The 20,288-nt window shown below is 40.5% G+C and overlaps 1 protein-coding gene across 1 annotated transcript in view; it reads left to right on the forward strand.

Annotated features, from left to right (window-relative positions):
- The first annotated feature begins 4,680 nt into the window (after positions 1 to 4,680).
- LOC139159174 (vomeronasal type-2 receptor 26-like) overlaps positions 4,681 to 20,288 on the forward strand; it is a 39,299-nt gene continuing 23,691 nt past the window's right edge. The window contains exons 1-4 of the mRNA XM_070736526.1: positions 4,681 to 4,821; positions 12,212 to 12,303; positions 14,249 to 14,537; positions 18,465 to 19,256. Of these exons, the coding sequence (XP_070592627.1) occupies positions 4,681 to 4,821; positions 12,212 to 12,303; positions 14,249 to 14,537; positions 18,465 to 19,256 (1,314 nt within the window). The remainder of the gene's footprint in view (positions 4,822 to 12,211; positions 12,304 to 14,248; positions 14,538 to 18,464; positions 19,257 to 20,288) is intronic.

Consider the following 20,288-nt stretch of genomic DNA (forward strand, 5'->3'; position numbering starts at 1 on the left):
CTAAAAGAAGCAATAAAAAGTCAAAAAAACAATAAAGCCCCGGGTCCGGATGGGCTCCCCATAGAACTCTATAAAGATCTTCCCAAAGAAATGGAAAAGGCCATGTTAGAAACGTTAAATGAGGCTCTAGACAGAGGTAAAATACCAACTTCATGGACAGAAGCAAATTTAGCGTTAATTCCAAAAAAAGATACAGACCATATAGATATATCTAATTACCGCCCGATTTCTCTCTTAAATGCCGATTATAAAATCTTTACCTCCATCTTAGCAAGTAGAATCAAAGGATTCCTAAATTATTTTATACATTCGGATCAAAATGGTTTTCTTCCCGGGAGACAGCTAAAGAACAATATTAGAATTGTGTTAGACACGCTCGAGTATTATGAAGCCCATAATGAAAAACAAGTGGCGTTAATATTTCTTGATGCCCAGAAGGCTTTCGACAACGTGTCTTGGGAATTTATGATCAAACAGCTTGAGTATATGGAATTTGGCCCCAAATTTATAAATGCAATAAAAGCTATTTACTCTGTCCAATCAGCTTATATTATCCTTAACGGAGATACATCGACAAAAATCTCTCTTTATAAAGGTACAAGACAAGGGTGTCCACTGTCCCCTTTATTGTTTATCTTAACCCTTGAAGTATTAACTAGAATTATTAGAGATAAGGAAGATATAAGGGGATTAAAATGTAAGAAAGAAACCTATAAGCTTCAAGCCTTCGCGGACGACCTGGTATTTATCTTAGAAGACCCTTTAGAGTCAGGTCCCAAATTACTAGAAGTTCTGGAAGATTACGGTACAGTGGCAGGCCTCAAAATAAATAAAACTAAAACACAAATTCTAACCAAAAATATGCGACAATCACAGAAAGATATCTTAACAGCTAAACTGGATATTCAAATAGTTACAAAAATTAAATACCTCGGCATTAATTTGACAAATAGAGTGTCCAGCTTAAAATCAAACAATTATGATATTTTAATAGACAAAATACAAGCTGACTTGTTAAAATGGAGAAATTTACAACTTTCCTTACTTGGAAGGATTGCAGCCATAAAGTTAAATACTCTGCCCAAAATTCTGTTTCTATTTCAAACAATCCCTATACAATTAAAACAGGAATTTTTCAATAAATTGACCAAAATAACTAACAATTTCATCTGGCAAAATAAACGTCCCCGAATTCGATTAAAATATTTACAAGGAAAGAAAGAAGAAGGAGGACTGGCTCTCCCAATTTGGAAGGACTACTATATTGCTGCATCTCTATCATGGACGAGAGACTGGATGAGCCTAACAAATACTAGACTTCTTAACTTAGAAGGCCACGACCTCCACTTAGGGTGGCATTACTATCTCTGGGATGAAAAGCGGACAACCCATAAATACTTCTCCAATCACATGATTAGGAAATCGCTTATTTACACTTGGAAAAAAATTAAACCTAAACTTTATAAAGGAATTCCCATCTGGTACGCCCCTTTAGAAGCCTATTTTCATCCTAATTTACACAAAAGAAACAATATAATAAGATATAAAGATATTCTAAATCCAAATGGGGCAATTAGAACAAGGCTAGAACTAGAAAATCTGGGTCAAAAAGTGGAATGGTCGGAATACCTACAGATTCAAACTAAATTTAACAAAGATAAAAACAAAACCGGGATAAGCAAAAATGCCCTGCTAGATAAGCTTTGTATAGGCCCTCAAGATCAGCTAATCAAAAAATGCGCAGTGGTGGAAAAATGATGAACTACCCCCAAATGAAGTAATAATTAAAAGAAAATATACTGCGCAGAAATGTCGAAACTGACTACACTAGTTAGAAACGAATCATTGGCTACGTTCAATAATTGTTGGGACCCTTTTTATAATTGGTTAGGAAGCAAAAGCGAGAACAACAGACTACAAGATTGAAATGTCAGATATAACCTGGAACTGTTACAAATCTGGTATAAAGCAACTTTTTATCTAATATAATAACATGAGACTTTATATATATTTGGATATGAATTTTATTATTATTTGTTAATTTCTATGCAATTCGTTTATTTCAACCCTTGCATTTAATCATTCTAGATAAACTATTCGAAACATGGTAATGAGCAAATATAACTGGATCTAGTTTTCGTTCTTAATACAACTCCCATGTATATTCGCCGATACTTTTATCCTTACTACCTGTTTGGATTTTGTTTGTTTGCTTTGTTTTTTTCGTATTTTATGTTTTATGTTTTGTATTGTACTAGATGTTGTATTAAATGATGTACATGTTTCAATTTTAATAATAAAATTTATTAAAAAAATAAAATTAAAAAAAAAGAATTTAAATGGATGGTTTGGCTGGGGAAATTCATCCCCACTCCCAGGGCAAGGAGAAAATAAAAGACCTTCTAGGTTTGGATTAGTTCTGGACCAAATATTAAATGTGGTACAGAAACCAACTCTTGGGCCACTTTGTATCTCCTTCAAAAGCATGTTTCAATGCCAAGAGGCAGGGAAGGGCTGCAGGTTTCCTGGTTGCTAAGAAGCTAAGGATCTCTCCCCTGTTATAAAATAATTCCGATTTAATGAGAGGAAAACATTGTAAAAAGAAGGAACAGTTTTAGAGCTGAACCAGTAAACCAGACAAGAGAAGGGGTCTTCTTCAAATTTATGAATATAAAATTCTATTATGCTAATCATAAGCCCAAGGATACAGAAATTACTGCCTTAACATAGAAGTCACAGATTTAATAAAATAACACTAACCATTTCAATATGGTGACTGTATTTGTTTTTTAAATGTAGAAAGCACAAATTGGGAAAATAGTATTACACACACTGATAAATAATATTATTTAATATAATGACAGGCATATTAAGGTTAGAAGGTGGAAGACTATGATTAGGTATATTTAATTGTATATTGTAAAGCAGTGCAATCACTTCACATGATCTTGATTTTATCATGTTGTTGGACAGCCAGGATGTTTTGGCTTTTATGGCAGCTGCAGCATATTGCTGGCTCATATTTAAGTAATAGACTATTAGAATACCTAGATCTATGCATGCATTCTTAAAAGTTAGCAATAAATATCACCAAAATATTTTTGTCATGCTGCCTTTTCTTTGGAACATTCTCCTTTGAGTGATTAGATTGGCCAAACCTTTGGCATTTTGAAGATTGAGGGCATTTTGATGAAGTGGTAAAAGAAGAAGTAAAGAAGGAGGAGGAGGAGGTTCTCCTCCTTCTTTAAATTCCTTCTTTTAAAAAAACTCAAATTGATGAATCCATGTTAGGACCCCATACCTGCCATGATTGCATACTTAAAGCCCAAAAGGTGTCTCCATACTCCTTTGTTCTCCTCCAGGAACTGGAGGAATAAGCAGCATTCAGGGTGTGGGCTAAAGTCTTAACTATACTGTAAAAATAGTGGTCATTTTTAATCTGCCTTGTGTTCTGTGTCCCTTGGGGACCCAAGGGTGCTTTTGTGGTGCATCTTATCCGACCTTTGATGGAAAGCACATGTTTTGAAAAAGAACAGGAAAAAGCTGCAATTAGGGGTTCGGCAAGGAGTTTGGATTCAAAGGCATCATAATGTGACCTTTTTTTCCTCTGATAAGCAAATGTTGAAATGCTATGAAAGTGTTTGTAATGTCTTTCCCTTCTTATATGCAATTCCAAACTGGTTGAGACAATCCAGATTTTCCCTTCTATGGGTCCTGGCAAAGCTTCAAGTGTTAAATGAATAGGAAGAAATCCATTGATGATGCTAACAAATTTTGTAAAGAAAACAAAGACATTGATCTGTCTCCATTTGGAGATGATATTCCAGAGGGCTTCTATAGGTGTATCTCTTCTCAATTGTTGTGTTATAACAACACAACATCCATTTCTGACAAGCACAGGAGATAAACTCCTTGTGGAATTCTCTCCTTCCTCTGTGTCTGTAGCAAAGAGACCAATCAATGTCCATCTGAAATGGAGGAGCCGTTGGAGAATTGTTGGGTTGTAGACTTCTTCTTTGGGGGCCATTGGGTAGAAAAAGGGGAACTGACTTTTATCATTCAGAACCTTTGAAACAGTTGCATAAGTGATCTGAAAAAGCAATGCAGAATTTTGTGTTACATTTGATATCAAGTGCAAAATATTAGCTTTTTAGAATACCCAACTTAGTTCTAATCAACATGTTAGAATAGTTTATTATTGAATAGCCATTTTATGTATATTGAGAGCATATGTACCAAGACAAATTCCTTGTGTGTCCAATCACACTTGACCAATTAAAAACTCTGTTCTATTCATTAGACAATATACAGGATGGAACACAATTCTGTATAATAAATAGCACAATATTAGACAACATAGTATCAACACTAGAGACCTTCCAATTTCTAGGTTTATCCATATTGCAAGATCTAAAATGCTTGTTCACTGGAGTCATCATTATATTTGTTCTTTTGATGTTAAGGGGCAGTCCAAAGTTTTCATTTTCATCTTTGACTCTTAGGATTAGCCACCCCAGATCTTCCATGCTTTCCATGTGCAATGTTGTATCATCTGCAAATCGGAGGTCATTGATATTCCCACTGCTGATTTTAGCCCCAATGGTAGATTCCTCCAAATGTTCATCTCTCATTAAATAGTTCTATGTACGTATTGAACTGTATAGATGACAGGATACTGTTATGGCTCACCAGCAGCCAGAGGAGCTGGCAGCAGATTCAGACAATGAGGAACATGACCCAGTTCTGGAGTCTAAGGAAGTATCTGATGTTGGAAGCAGAGAGGGAGCTAGAGCCAAATGCCAGCTATCAGCTGCTTTCAGAGTCAGTAAGGCAGGCAAACAACTGGAACCTGCTCCTAGTGTGCACATTCACAGTTTCTAGAGAAAGAGAACAACTTTGGACTCAGGTCAGATGATGAACGACTCCTCCCATAGGATATAAAAGAGGAGCGAATAGGGAATGAGCTTTTGCAGGAAATAATTGGTTCGTTCAGTCATTTCAAGAGTGGAAAGTTCTGTTACTAGCGCTAAGAGACTCTGCCAAGTTTTGCCTTGCCCTGAATTTGGAAATTAGTTCAATAATTGGTTCTCTAAGACTCTTTGCCAAGTTCTGCAGTTATGGGCCTGTCAGTTCTCCAAGCCAGATAAGGTCTGTGACTGTAAATCCTCCCCTGAAAGACTTTGTCGGTTGCAAATGAAGAGAATTCAGAGTAAATTAATAAAAGGAATTCTTGTACAGACTAGGAGTTTGTTTCATGCTCTTGGGAAGCCTCAATCAGAACAGATGCAACCTTGATTTGATTTGATTTGATTGGATTGGATTTGTATGCCGCCCCTCTCCGTAGACTCGGGGTGGCTAACAACAGTAGTAAACAGCATATGACAATCCAATATAAACAGTTAAAAACCCCTATTGTAAAACCAAACATACATACAGACATACCATGCATAAAATTGTAAAGGCCTAGGGGGAAAGTGTATCTCAATTCCCCCATGCCTGGCAGCAGAGGTGGGTTTTAAGAAGCTTACGAAAGCCAAGGAGGGTGGGAAGCAGTTCTAATCTCTGGGGGGATTTGGTTCCAGAGGGTCGGGGCCACCACAGAGAAGGCTCTTCCCCTGGGTCCAGCCAAGCGACATTGTTTAGTTGATGGGACCCGGAGAAGACCCACTTTGTGGGACCTAACTGGTTGCTGGGATTCATGCAGCAGAAGGCGGTCCCTGAGATAGATTGGTCCGGTGCCATGAAGGGCTTTATAGGTCATAACCAACACTTTGAATTGTGACCGGAAACTGATCGGCAACCAATGCAGACTGCGGAGTGTTGGTGCAACATGGGCATATTTGGGAAAGCCCATGATTACTCTCGCAGTTGCATTCTGCACGACCTGAAGTTTCCGAACACTTTTCAAAGGTAGTCCCATGTAGAGAGCATTACAGTAGTCGAATATTGAGGTGATGAGGGCATGAGTGACTGTGAGTGGGCCCCAGTCACCTCAACTGACTCGTTGTCAGTCGACTCTGTTTTCCAATTGGAGTCGAGATCTGCTCGGATCCGAGCGATTTTATCAGCGAAAAACATGTTAAAATCCTCGGCACTACTCTGCAAGGGCTCCCCAACTCCCCCCTTGTTAAGGAGGGAGCGGGTCACCCTAAACAGAGTGGCCGGGCGGGATTCTGCTGATGCACTCAAGGTGGCATGATATGCGCATCTTGCCGCCTTGAGCGCCACTTTGTAAATCTTAATATGAGCTCTTACAAGTGTTCGATCAGATTCAGACTTACTCTTCCTCCATTGCTTCTCTAGACCAGTGTTTCCCAACCTTTTTTGAGCCGCGGCACATTATTCATATTTTCAAAATCCTGGGGAACACTGAACGGGGGGGGGGGGGCGGCTAAAGAAAAGTTTGGACAAAAAAAAAATCTATTCCTCCATTTTGCTCTATTTCTCCCTCCCTCTTTCTCTCTCTTCCTTCCTTCCCTTCTTTCTCTCCATCCCTCTTTCTTTCTTTCTTCCTCTTTTTTGCTCTCTTTCTCTCTCCCTCCTTCCCTCCCTCTATGTCTTTCCCTCTCCCTCGTTCCCCCCTCTTTCTCTCTCTCTCTTTCTTTCACCACGCCGTTGAAACACATCACAACTTCATTCCAGCGGCTCTCCAAGAACGAAACGCAGCAGGAAGATCTGCAATCTAACCGGGGCTTCTTCAGAGGGGAACCAACCAGCCCTAAGCACGGACTCAGTGTTTAAAACCACCGGAGCAAATGCTGGGGATTCAGCCAAGAAGGGGCAGAATTGCAGAGGAGCTGACAAGGGGCGAAAGGGGGGCTTGAAAAATAGCCCACCCTGGTATTTATTGTTGCTTCTGTGGGAGGGCATCGTGGGACTGCAGCCGCCTCCCCCTTCGAGGTGGGAGATGACTTGCCGGCAACAGAGAGAAAAGAGAGCTCGAGCCGGAGAGCGCCGTTGTCTTCTCCTCCGCCCGGCTCTGCAGCTAAGAGGCAGCAGTCATCAACCCCCTCGCCCTCCCAGGCGGCGCCCGGCCACGCTCCACCTCCCGGTAGCCCAGCCGACTTTTACCTGCTACCGGAGCCATTTTCTCACACCCTGCCGCTGCCAGGGAAGCTCCAGCCGGGCGGAGCGCACCGTAAAACAAGAAGAAAAGGTCAGCTGTGAGGCGGCACCCCCCACCCCGCCTTTTCTTCATGTTTTATACGGTGCGTTCCGCCCGGCTGCAGCTTCCCTGGCGGCGGCAGGGTGTGAGCTTTGGGGCCCGGAGGGAGGGAGGGTTGCCGGCGGTAGCAGGGGCAAGGTGGTCAGCTGTGAAGCGGCTACTCCGGGTGCCACTGCTGCCACCGCCAGGGAAATTTCCCCCACGCGCACTTAGCCATGGCGCACTTAGCTGCGTCTTTCGGTTTTTGAACCCTGCCCAGGAGCCAATTGCCAAAGGTAGGCTTTTGCAAAAGGTAGGCGATTGGCTCCTGGGCAGGGTTAAAAAAACGCGCTGGGCCCCAAAGAAGGAAGGTGGGAAAAAGGAGGCGTGAAGAATGAAGCTCTCCTTTTTCCCGCCTTCCTTCTTTGGGGCCCAGCAAGAGAGCGCCGAAAACAACGGCATCGGGTGGCAGTACCCTGCCCAGCTGGAGCTTCGCAGCACACCTGACTGTGTCTCGCGGCACACTAGTGTGCCACGGCACACCGGTTGGGAAACGCTGCTCTAGATGTCTCTTCTGGCGTTTCAACTCCCAGAACTCCTTGCCAAATGCCCTTTCCAATTCTAAACCATTTTGTGTCTCCGTATTTCATTTTTACAGTGGCTGCCTTTTTAGAATACAATGACTGAATGAGCTGGATGTGGTATGGGGATATTCACAATTTTAAGGCAATTTAAGGGCTTATCATGGTCAACAAATCAAAAGCTTTGGTGTAGTCAATGAAGCACACAGAGAGGTAATATGATCACACATTATTTCTTTTAAAAATCCACTTGTACATCTGGTTCTTCTCTATTGGCAGTTGGATTCAAATGTTATTGGATTATCTTTTGAGATTTTTATTCAAATGTGGTAACAAGGCTATGGTTCAGTAGGATAGAACTTCTCATCTACCTACTCTCAATTCTCCTTCAGAAGAAACTAACCTATATTTTAGCCACAGCATACATTAGACAAATAGCCCTATAATTGCTAACAGATCTTTTTTATTTCATTTATTGGAACTGATATTGCTATAGATATTGATGTTGTAGAAAGACCCTTTGATTAGATACAGAGCCATTCCATACTTTCACAAGTGGACAGCAGAAGCCCCCAAAGAAATGGAAATAGTGTCATGTGAGGATATGACTCCTTTCATTCTTTCTCCTCCCCATTGTGAATCAATAAGCAGCTCTTGACTACCATAGAGATAATATGGTTGGATTTATCATTTACCCACCACCACCCCATTCACTTTATCAGATAGAGAAACACACACACAAACCTGTGGGATTTTGTAGATGCCTGCTAATGTTGACATCTGGATGGATATTTCACTGTCAGCTGCATCAACAAGTACCAAAATGTTGTCCCTCTTTCCACAGCTGTAGTTGGGAATATTGGCTTTTCCAGGAGAGAGCATGTCCAGCAAGGCATCTGAAGTGTAAAGAGCGCTCAAAGTGTTATCATAGATGTTGTATCCCAATGTGAGATTGTGTGTGAGCTGGGGATTCTTGTTGACCACTTGAATGGTAAAAATGAACTGCATGCTTCTTGTAGCATCAAAAAATAGCCAACTGTTAAAAAAACCTTTATGTTATCAGCATCAATTCCATCATCATCAACATCAACGTTTTATGAAAGGAAGAAAAGATATATTGATATATGAGATAAGGAGAGACAATTGGACAGGGGATGAAACGCACACTAGTGCACTTATGTACGCCCCTTACTGACTTCTTAGGAACCTGGAGAGGTCAATCGTGGATAATCTAAGGGAGAAATGTTGGGGGTTAGGGGTTGACACTATTGAGTCTGGTAATGAGTTCCACGCTTCAACAACTCGATTGCTAAATTCATATTTTTTACAATCAAGTTTGGAGCGATTAATATTAAGTTTGAATCTGTTGTGTGCTCTTGTGTTGTTGCAGTTGAAGCTGAAGTAGTCTTTGACAGGAAGGACGTTGCAGCATATGATCTTGTGGGCAATACTTAAATCGTGTTTTAGGTGCCGCAGTTCTAAGCTTTCTAGATCCAGGATTGTTAGTTGATTTTCGTAGGGTATTCTGTTTCAAGAGGAGGAGTGAAGGGCTCTTCTGGTGAAGTATCTTTGGACGTTTTTAAGGGTGTTGATATCCGAGATGTGGTATGGGTTCCAGACAGATGAGCTGTATTCAAGGATGGGTCTGGCAAAAGTTTTGTAGGCTCTGGTGAGTAGTGTGAGTAGTCTCTTGATGCACTGACTCCAGCATCAACGCACCCCTTGTGAAAGTCGCCAACACTTTTGAATGGCCTTTTCCTGACAAATCTCTTCAGGCTGTGGTCATCCCTGCAGCTTATGCACCTATTTTAAATTTAATATATATTTATTAATTTTTTCCTCTTTTTTTTTTAAGTACATAGTCATATTTACAGATGAATCTACATCGTATATACATTCCTATCGACATTGCCTTCTAATTACTTTTAGATTTCTTGATGTTTTATTCCATTGCTTCTTTTAAGTTTCTTTTTTTTGTCCATTGGTACCATTTTGTCCAGGTTTCATAATAGTCCGATTCTTTTCGATTATTAAGTTCCATTGTCAATCTGTCCATCTCTGCACAGTCATATATTTTCTTGATAATCTCATTATCTTCAGGTATTTGCGGATTTTTCCAGTTCTGTGCAAATACAATTCTTGCAGCTGTTGTAATATGCAAGCTTAAATATTTTACATTTTTAGAATAGTTACCTCTCATAATACCCAATAAAAAAAATTCTGGCGTATATTCTATTTTTGTATTTGTTATTTGACACAACCAATTATTTATTTTTTTCCAGTATTTTCTTGTGCACCTTTTTATTCCACACTTATTCCTTCCATATAACTTTCTATTAATGTGCTTTGATAGAATACTTTGGGAACATCCAACATCCGATATTGTTCTATGTACAATCCATGTTTAATTGATTGCATGTAATATTCCAATTTTCTAAGATTGTGGATTTTGGGTTTTCATGAGTTGTACCCCATAGTCGTCACAATGATGACAAATCATGGCTTGAACTATCTTGCCTTGCATGTTATGAGTCTCTGTCATATATTAGTTTCATCTTTTAAGTTGCATTACTGAAATAAATGAACTTTTTGACAATATTCTAATTTTTCAAGTTTCACCTTTAGTGCTGATATGCATTTGTCCAATAAGCAGAGTTCAATGATTCAATCTTTCAAATAGAACCACCATAAAAGCAAGAATATGATTTATTCAAAGAATCAGAAAAGCAATTTCAAAAAATAAGCCATTCTTTTACCTTTGAGGACCAGATACACTATTTAATATGGGCTGGCAGAAGCAATTAAAATTATTTCACTAAATGTGCCAAATAAAAATCAGCATTCAAGTAATGATCTCAAAGTCTGGAAGATCTTCTGGATGTTTGTCTCTCTTTTTGAGGTTCTTTTTGGATTTCTTCTGCCTCTTCCTTGGTTGTTTATCTCTCACACAAGTTAAAGTGATTTAATAGATTAAATAGATCTTGCAATGTAGGAATAAGTAAAGGAGTAAAGGAAGAACACTTTTAGAAATAAAATGGAAAGAATGCAACTCCACCACACTGAATGACTTACCTAGGATGAGAAATATAAGGAGCTTCACTGAACTGTAATGATTGAAACAAAGTTCTTGATGCAGTGAGAATCACATTAATTAAATGGTCTCCTGGCCTGTAAAAGCTCAGTGGTTTTCTTCTGTCCAGCTGCTTTAAACATGAGGGACATTTAGTTCTGAGTTGCCCAGAGTTGCCCAGCAGCATCAGAATCAAAAGCACAAGGTTCATTCCTCCTTGGACTGAATCAGCAACTTCTCTTAAAAGAGAAGTTGTAATACAAACAGAATACAAAGTACTCTCACGAAACTGAATATCAATGTTTTTTTCTGATTCAGAAGAAGACAAACAGAGGTTCCCCTGGAAAGGAGACAAATTTACATCCAACAGCATAACCCCTGCCTATCCTAAATTTTGGGCAAAACCTTCAACATGAATGGAAACATTTATAATTTTCTAACGGATAATCTGATCTAATACCATGTTGTTTCAGTCTGATGTTTATATCAAAGGCGGTGGGAGTGCCCCCTCAAGACACCTGCCCGACTGCTGGTGCCCTGCTTTTTCTCTCCCCTCGTCCTTTCCAGCTCCTCGTGGGTCGCTGCCAGGTGTGGGATCCCCTTCCCCTCTCCCCTCACTAGAAAGCACATGATTATGTCAACAAGGCCTCTTCCAAGAAGTGCCAAGGAGCTGTAAATAAGCCATGCTCCGCCTGACCGATGCCAGGAGGCTCTTTCTTTCCCTTGCCGCTCCCGCTTCTTTCTTTCTCCTGGATGAGTCCACACAATTGGCTTAACCCAGTTCCTGAAATAGCCTCTGGCTGGGGAATTCTGGGAGTTGAAGTCCAGATATCTTCAGGTTGCCAAGGTTGGGAAACACTGGCCTATGGAACCACCTCGCTTGGCGTAAAGCGGGAAATGATCCCCGGGGGATGGAGTGGCTTGGCGACTTAAAGTAGTTTTACAATGGCGGGGCCCCAAAATTCCTGATGGCAGCCCTGGGTCCATGGTTGCCATGTTGCCTATGAACTACTTTACTGCTCTGTACATTTACTGCTCCATACATCAATTTTTAGATCCAACTATGAAAACATCAAATGCCTTTTTGTTACTGACCTCATATCTACAATAGTGTAACCAAAATAGTATATTTCTGGCTAAGGGTTAGATAAGGTTCAAAGGTACTGGTTTCTTCCTTCTCAATAAAAGATAAGTAGCAGTTAAGTACCACCATCCTAGAATGTCAGCAAACTACATAGCTCTCCATTCCCCAATGGTCTCAGCAGAGACCATTATCTGAGTTTTTATATTCCTCCAGCATCACCTTCTGGGCAAGAACTGACAGGAAGGAACACATGTACTATAGGGCAGTGCCCTTGGGGGGCGGGTGGTGGTGGTGGTGGAGTTCTTATTTTTCACTAAAATGCTTTTCTCCAGCTGCTCCTCTGCAAATGGAGCCCTGAAGAATCTTGGAATCCCCAGAGAAGAAGCTGCTTCTTACTGCAATATGCACTTCGGAATATTCTGAGGTAATTTCTGAGGTAAACACCAGACTGAAGCAACATAGAAAGGACCTTGCATCAGAAAAGGGTACATAAATCCGTCACCCACCTTGTGGCACATAGTTTTTGAGACAGACAAGGGTTGTGCTATTGAATGTATTTTCTCTCCTTTCCAGGTGAATCTTGGTTTGTCTCTGTCTGAATCATAAAGCCAGTATAAGTCCAAATTGTAACGGTGCTTTGAAATAATCTAATTCTTTATTTTTTTTGGTACTTATTTAGAAACGGGAAGGAGATTGATTCAGCCCCATAAATTATGGACCTTCTGCTTCTACTTCTGATGCTGTTGGTGCCCCAGCCAGTATCTGGGAAGCTTACAATTAAGTGTCCATTGAAATTTGAGCTCCAGGATGGAAAAAAGCCATGGAGCTATTACAGGACAGGAGACCATATCATTAGTATCATCACCACTGGAACAAAAATAATGCATACAACAATATTGCCTTTCAACTTGGCTCCTTATTGTCAGTTTGACACGTAAGTCATTCTGTTTAATGGAGTTGCATTCCCTCTATTTACAGTTCTAGCACTCCCATTATTTTCTTTTTTAATTTAACTTATGCTTATATTGCAGGCCTGTTTAATTTTTGAATCATTTTTAATTTCCATTATTATTATTATTATTATTATTATTATTATTATTATTATTATTATTATTTGTATGCTGCCCTTCTCCGAAGACTCGGAGTGACTCACAGGATACAAAAGCAACACAACAACAAATCTAATTAATTAAAAATTACTGCTAAAATCCCATATATAATAAAATCAGTCAGCCAATTCATTCACAACCACACATTGCATCTCATAAACAGAGGAAGGGGGCTTGATCTAATTGCCCCATTGCCTGGCGACATAAATGAGTTTTGAGCCTCTTGTGAAAGGCGAGGAGGGTGGGGGCAGTTTGAATCTCTGGAGGGAGCTGATTCCAGAGGGCTGGACTGCCACAGAGAAAGCTCTTCCCCTGGGCCCCGCCAGACAACATTGTCTAGCCAACGGATCCGGAGAAAGCCAACTCTGTGGGACCTAACCGGTCGTTGGGATTCATGCAGTAGAAGGTGGTCCCGTAAGTAATCTGGTCTCATGCCTTTGTCTTACTTTGTAGCTTACTGTAGATCTGTAGGTCAGTGGTTCAAATCTCATCACTGGCTCAAGGTTGACTCAGCCTTCCAGCCTTCCAAGGTGGGTAAAATGAGGACCCGGATTGTGGAGGCAATATGCTGGCTCTGTTAAAAAGTGCTATTGCTAACATGTTGTAAGCCAACCTGAGTCTAAGGAGAAGGGTGGCATAAAAAATTGAATGAATGAATGAATGAATGAATGAATGAATGATAAACAAACAAACAAACAAACAAACAAACAAACAAACAAATAAATAAATTCAAAGATGAGGTGGGGGGGGGGACTGAAAAATGTCCAGATTCTATAACTTTTCTGGTTGAATCCTGACATCAGTTGGATGCTTTAGATATAACCCATTTAAAAGTAACTGTTTAATGGGTTATATCTGCCTCTGCCCAGCCCATGTCTATATTTTTATATCTGCTTGTTTATATCCAAAGCCTGATCCTTACAGAAAGAGAGAAAAAACTTATTTCCTAGGTCATCTATGATGATTCTACTTTAATGATTAAATTATTTTAAATCCTGGTTACCTGGCAGGTGAAAATTTGTTCTGCTACAAATAATGCATTATTTGTGATTGCCAACCCTAGTAGAAAACTGTCACCATCGCATCTCACCAACCCTCAATTTAGGTAAAATGGTAATCGGTAAATATTATTTGCCTCTGGATTTGGCTTAGCATTAGCTTAAGACTCAGAAGGCTTGTGAAGATAAAGAAGATTTAATTTGAAAAAGTGTTTTGTTGTTGCTGCTTACGATGATAATAACGTGAACATTTTATCATTAGTTTACCTTTTGATAAGTTTAGAATACTACGCTACATTTTTAATATTCAAGTGATCAATAAGACTCTCAGGATTCTGCAAAATCTCACTCTTGGCTACAACATCCATGACAACTATTTGAACACACTAGTGACTTCAGAAGCCTTGTTAGACATGCTGTCTACTGGAGAAGCCAATGTTCCCAATTACAGCTGTGGAAGGAAGGATAACATTTTGGCTCTTGTTGATGCAGCTACTGAAGACATCTCCTTCCAGATGTCAACATTAGGAGGCACCTACAAAATCCCTCAGGTTTGTATATGTCCTTTTCTATAGGTAGATTGATTTGGAAACAATTCACAATTTGTATGAATCAATACCTTGGAGAATTGAGGCTGTATTTGCCGCAAAAGGTGGACCAACACCATATTAAAATATATTTTGATGATTTTTCAGGGTGTTTCCATTGTTTTGTCCACCCCCTGTAGATAGATAGAGAGATAGATATTCTCTTAATGTAGTGTAATATTCTGGGCTCCCAATTCAAACCAATTGAGCAAGAACAAATCAGAATAAAATCCAGTCATGCTTTGTAGAAAAGAGATGATTTATTTATTTCCCAAAACACAAGAGGTCCTTTCTGGGGGTAGTTTCAGAGGTCTAACTTTGTTTGTATGTATGTATGTATGTATGTATGTATGTATGTATGTATGTATGTATGTATGTATGTTTGTATGCATGCATGCATGTATGCATGCATGCATGGATTTATCTCTGTGTTTGTCTGTGTGTGAACATGTGCATGGTGGAATTGTGAAAAATAGGAGTGTTTTCCTATTAACCTAATGGTAGTATTGATTTAGAGGAAGGTCATTTTAACATCAATTTGATTATGTACATTTTTTAGATTCTTTTCCTTTACATTTCTGGGTGCAGAATATTGAGTATTAAATTTTTTATATTTATGGATTTGAATTCTTTGGGATTTATTTTGTCAACCTTTCTCTCATTTAAATGAATTGCCTCTAGTGTTGCCAGTGATTAGTCTAGTCTAGTTTTTGCAACATGGTTGAATATAGAAGATATAACCAAGACCCTTGTAATGAAGAGAAGTGTGTTTGCCAAGCCCCAGAGATAGACAAAACACATCTATTTGTTTTTATTTATTTATTGGATTTGTATGCCGCCCCTCTCCGTGAACTCGGGGCGGCAAACAACAGTGGTAAAAAACAGCATGTGACAATCCAATACTAAAAACAGCTAAAAACCCTTGTTATAAAACCAATCATACATACAAACATACCATGCATAAATTGTAGAAGCCTAGGGGGAAAGAATATCTCAGTTCCCCCATGCCTGACGGCAGACGTGGGTTTTAAGGAGCTTATGAAAGGCAAGGAGGGTGGGGGCTATTCTAATCTCTGGGGGGAGTTGGTTCCAGAGGGCCGGGGCCGCCACAGAGAAGGCTCTTCCCCTGGGTCCTGCCAAATGGCATTGTTTAGTTGATGGGACCCAGAGAAGGCCTACTCTGTTTATCCCGGAGATAATCTGGTCCGGTGCCATGAAGGGCTTTATAGGTCATAACCAACACTTTGAATTGTGACCAGAAACTGATCGGCAACCAATGCAGACTGTGGAGTGTTGGTGTGACATGGGCATATTTAGGAAAGCCCATGATTGCTCTCGCAGCTGCATTCTGCATGATCTGCAGTTTCCGAACACTTTTCAAAGGTAGCCCCATCTATTTTGATTAAGGGAATAATTTATTTATTTATTTATTTATTTATTTATTTATTTATTTATTTGCCTAAATAATGCCTATCCTAAATGAAGTTAATCAACCTAATGATCCCTAATATATGATTTATCAATATTTAGTAAAAGACCAGGGAATAACTCTCATCATTAATAAACTAATTCCATTATAATTAATGATTAAATCCCAATAGAATAAATCAAAGCTCCGCGCTTCAAAATAAATACATGAGCTTCATTCAAAAGGTAGATTATTTACTCTAGCAACCCAGTTCATTAATCACTTAAGATTTAATCTATCATTACTGATTATTAATGTATTCATGACTTATATATGTATGTACAAAATGTCAATGACCAAATGTATGTGAGCCTTTTCCCCCAACCGGGAGCGAGGTCTAACTAATAGATAAGAGTGGGATGGAAGATGTGTTACTGCCTCCATCCAGGAGTGTTAATTTTATGCTGTATACAGAGATATGCATGTGTACACACACACGTACACATACCTATGTCCAGATAAACATATACAGGTAAATACACTGAACATATGCCTATATTAATATGTACTATGCCATGATTGATATACTGAATAACCTGAAGGGTAAGGTAAGTGGGCAGATGAAATGGTTACACAAAGGGAATGCTTAAATAATTTAGGAGTAATTTCATGAATTAACCCAATCAACAACTCATCAGTCCCCTTTTATGTAATTGAACATCTGATCAGGCCTCCATAAGTGTTTAATTTAGTTCATGCCATAAACCTTAAGGAGTAAGTGGAATCTTGTCCTACTCAATTGTAATACAACCTGGGAGAAACCCCTCTTAGCAGTAGCGACTGCGAAAGAGACCTCGGTGTCTTGGTGGACAATCAACTAAACATGAGCCAACAATGTGCAGCAGCAGCTAAAAAAATCCAACACAATCCTAAGCTGCATCATCAGGGGAATACACTCCAAGACCAGGGAAGTCTTAATATCACTCTACTATGCCCTGGTCCGACCACACCTGGAGTACTGTATTCAGTTCTGGTCACCACACTTCAGAAGAGACATTGAAACTCTTGAGAAGGTTCAAAAAAGAGCAACCAAGATGATTAAGGGATTGGAAACCAAGAGAGACTGAGGGAACTGGGCATGGATAGCCTAGAGAAAAGGAGGGCCAGAGCGGACATGATAGCAGTCTACAAGTATGCGAGGGGATGTCACAGAGAGGATGGGATCACTTTATTCTTCAGGGCACCAGAGGGCCGGACAAGGAACAACGGCTGGAAGCTGACCAAGGAGAGATTCAACATGGAGATGAGGAGGAACTTCCTGATGGTCAGAGCGATCAACCAATGGAACAACCTACCAGCGGACGTTGTGAACTCCAACACTCTGGACATTTTTAAGAGAAGATTGAACTGCCACTTGAATGGTGTACTATAGGGTTCCTGCTTGGGCAGGGGGTTGAACTCGATGGCCTTCATGGTCCCTTTCAACTATAACAATAAATAAATAAATAATGTGCTGTGAAATAAGTAGGGCCTGAATGAAGAGCAAAAGCTTTGTAAGACAAAGGCAGCAGGAAAAAACGCTGAGCCCCAGCAGGAACCAAAAGGCAGCGACTATACAAAAGGGTGCCAGTCAGCCTCCACACACTGAATTACAGGCTGGTGCTAAAGTGAGTTTCTGAGGTGATGCTGCCTAACCGTCCCCAAGATCTTAAACCAGAAAAAACCTCCTTGGCGACCCTTGTCCTGGTCACCAGTCCAGTTGAGACCCTCAGTACGTGTGATGTTCCGGGAAGGCTGCCAAGGGAGGTTAAACTGCTCCTCCAAACCTGGGCGCAGCCTGAAGTAAGACTGCACCATGTGGAGGAGAAGACTGCAGCTTTGCAGATGCCTGTCTGCCTCTTCATTGGCCAGGGGCAAAAAGAGGATTGCCTCAGGCGCAGCTCTCTATATAGGGCTCGCCTGGCATGCCCCTGGCAGCAAAACACTGTGGGCGGAAGCTGTGATCTTGCGATGTCTTGCGAGATCGCCAATGTGAAAGTGACACCAAGCACTGGGCCGTGTTTCCATGCCCCGAAGCAATTTCGACCGGCCGCTAAATCAGCCAGCCATGCATTTAGATGAATGGCCTATTTGGATCCTTATATTAAAACAACATATTTCCTGTTTGATCAACATTTTTTAAAAATAGATACAATATGTAATCTTATTTGAACAAAACAGTTCAGTTGACATCTGCATATGCAGGTCTGATTGTCATATATTATAGGGGTGATACAAAATACAATTTCCATTCTTAGTTATTTTTATGCTATTGTCATATATAGTCCTGCTTTTTTATTCTGTATCTTGATATTGGTTAATGACTAATCAATAATAAACTATTTGACTATGTTTATTACAGCTAAATTTGATTTCTTTGAAGCTAATATTTTGGAATTGAACTGACCCCAAATGTAACATAGGATTCTTCATTGCTTTTTCAGATTAGCTTTGAAATATTTTCAGAGTCATTGCATGACAAAAGTCAATTGCCCTTTTATCACTGGCTTTTCCCCAAAAGAGGGTTCCATTACCCAGGAATTGTCCAAGTGCTCCTCCATTTCAAATGGACCTTCATTGGTGTCTTTGCTTCAGATACAGAAAAAGGAGAGAATTTCATGAGGACCTTTATTCCTTTGCTTGTCAAGAATGGAATTTGTGTGACTATATCACAACGATTCTCAGCAACTAGACATACAGCATCCCTCATGGATGCTCTTTCTAAGTGGAGACAAGTCAATGTCTTTCTTCACTACATAGAATATGGTGCCATTTTGGACAGAATTGTTCCTTTCCATTTAGCACTAACATATTTGCCAGGACCAATTGAAGGGAAAGTCTGGATCACAACCCTCATTGGATTATATCCACTGAAATACAACAAATATCTCAGATATGTGAATAGTATCTGGACCATTGCTTTGGAGGAAAAAAGATGGCCAATAAAGGAAGGCTTTGAACCCAATATCTTTGTGGAGCCACCCTTTGGAGAGCAGTCATTTCTCTGTTCTTTTTCAAAGCATGTCTTTTCCACCAAAGGACGTACAAAATGCACTCAAAAAGTGCCACTGGAGACCCAAGAAAAAAAGAACATGATCCGGATCATTAATTTCCACCATTTTTATACTGTTATTAAAACTCTAGCCCATGCCTTGAAAGCTGCATATTCCTCTGTATTCAGGAGAAGGAAGGAAATTGAAGAGAGATTGGGGACTCTAAGGATGCAGCCATGGGAGGTATGCAGGTTTACCAAACATTCATCAAATTTAGTTTCTTTTCAGAAAAAATCCAAGGAAGTGTGAGGGAAACTATATAAACATCCTTGTGCTATGAGACACCAAGAATGTTAGCCAATCTAAGCACTCAGGCCTTTATGGTCCTTGGATGAAACTGATAATCTAGGCCCTCAGCAGTCAGGATTCAGGCCCAGCTACAGCACGGAAACTGCTCCTTGACCTCTCAGCAGCTTTCGATACCATTGACCACGGTATCCTTCTGCACCAAATAGAGGGGTTGGAAGTGGGAGGCACTGTTTTATGGTGGTTCTCCTCCTACCTCTCTGGTCAGTCACAGTCAGGCAGTCAGAGGTCCCTCCCTGGTGGGGTTCCTCAGGGGTCGGTCCTCTCCCCCCTGCTGTTTAATATCTACATGAAACCGCTGGGTGAGATCATCTGAGGGCATGGGGTGAGTTACCATCAATATTCTGATGATACTCAGCTATACATCTCCACTCCATGTCCACTCAGTGAAGCAGTAGAGCAATGTGTCATGGTCTGGAGGTTGTTAGGGTCTAGATGGGTGCCAACAGACTCAAACTCAACCCCAACAAGATGGAGTGGCTATGGGTTCTGCCTCTCAAGGACACTTCCATCTGTCCATCCATTACCCTGGCGGCAGGGAGTTTCTGACCCCCTCGTAGAGGGTCCACAACTTGGGCATCCTCCTCGATCCACAGCTGACCCTGTAACATCATTTGTCAGCTGTGGCGAGGGGGGCGTTTGCCTAGGTTCACCTGGTGCCTCAGTTGCATCTCTATTTGAACAGGGAGTCTCTACTCACAGTCACTCATGCCCTTATCACCTCGAGGTTTGACTACTGCAATGCTCTCTACATGGGGCTACCTTTGAAGAGTGTTTGGAAACTATAAATGCAGCTGTACAAGCAGTCATGGGGTTACCCAGACATGTCCATATCTCCCCAACACTCTGCGGTCTGCACTGGCTGCCAATTGGTTTCTGGACCCAATTCAAAGTGTTGGTTATGACCTA

This window comes from Erythrolamprus reginae, chromosome 2 (assembly GCF_031021105.1).
Source record: "Erythrolamprus reginae isolate rEryReg1 chromosome 2, rEryReg1.hap1, whole genome shotgun sequence".
Taxonomy (NCBI): Eukaryota; Metazoa; Chordata; class Lepidosauria; order Squamata; family Dipsadidae; genus Erythrolamprus; species Erythrolamprus reginae.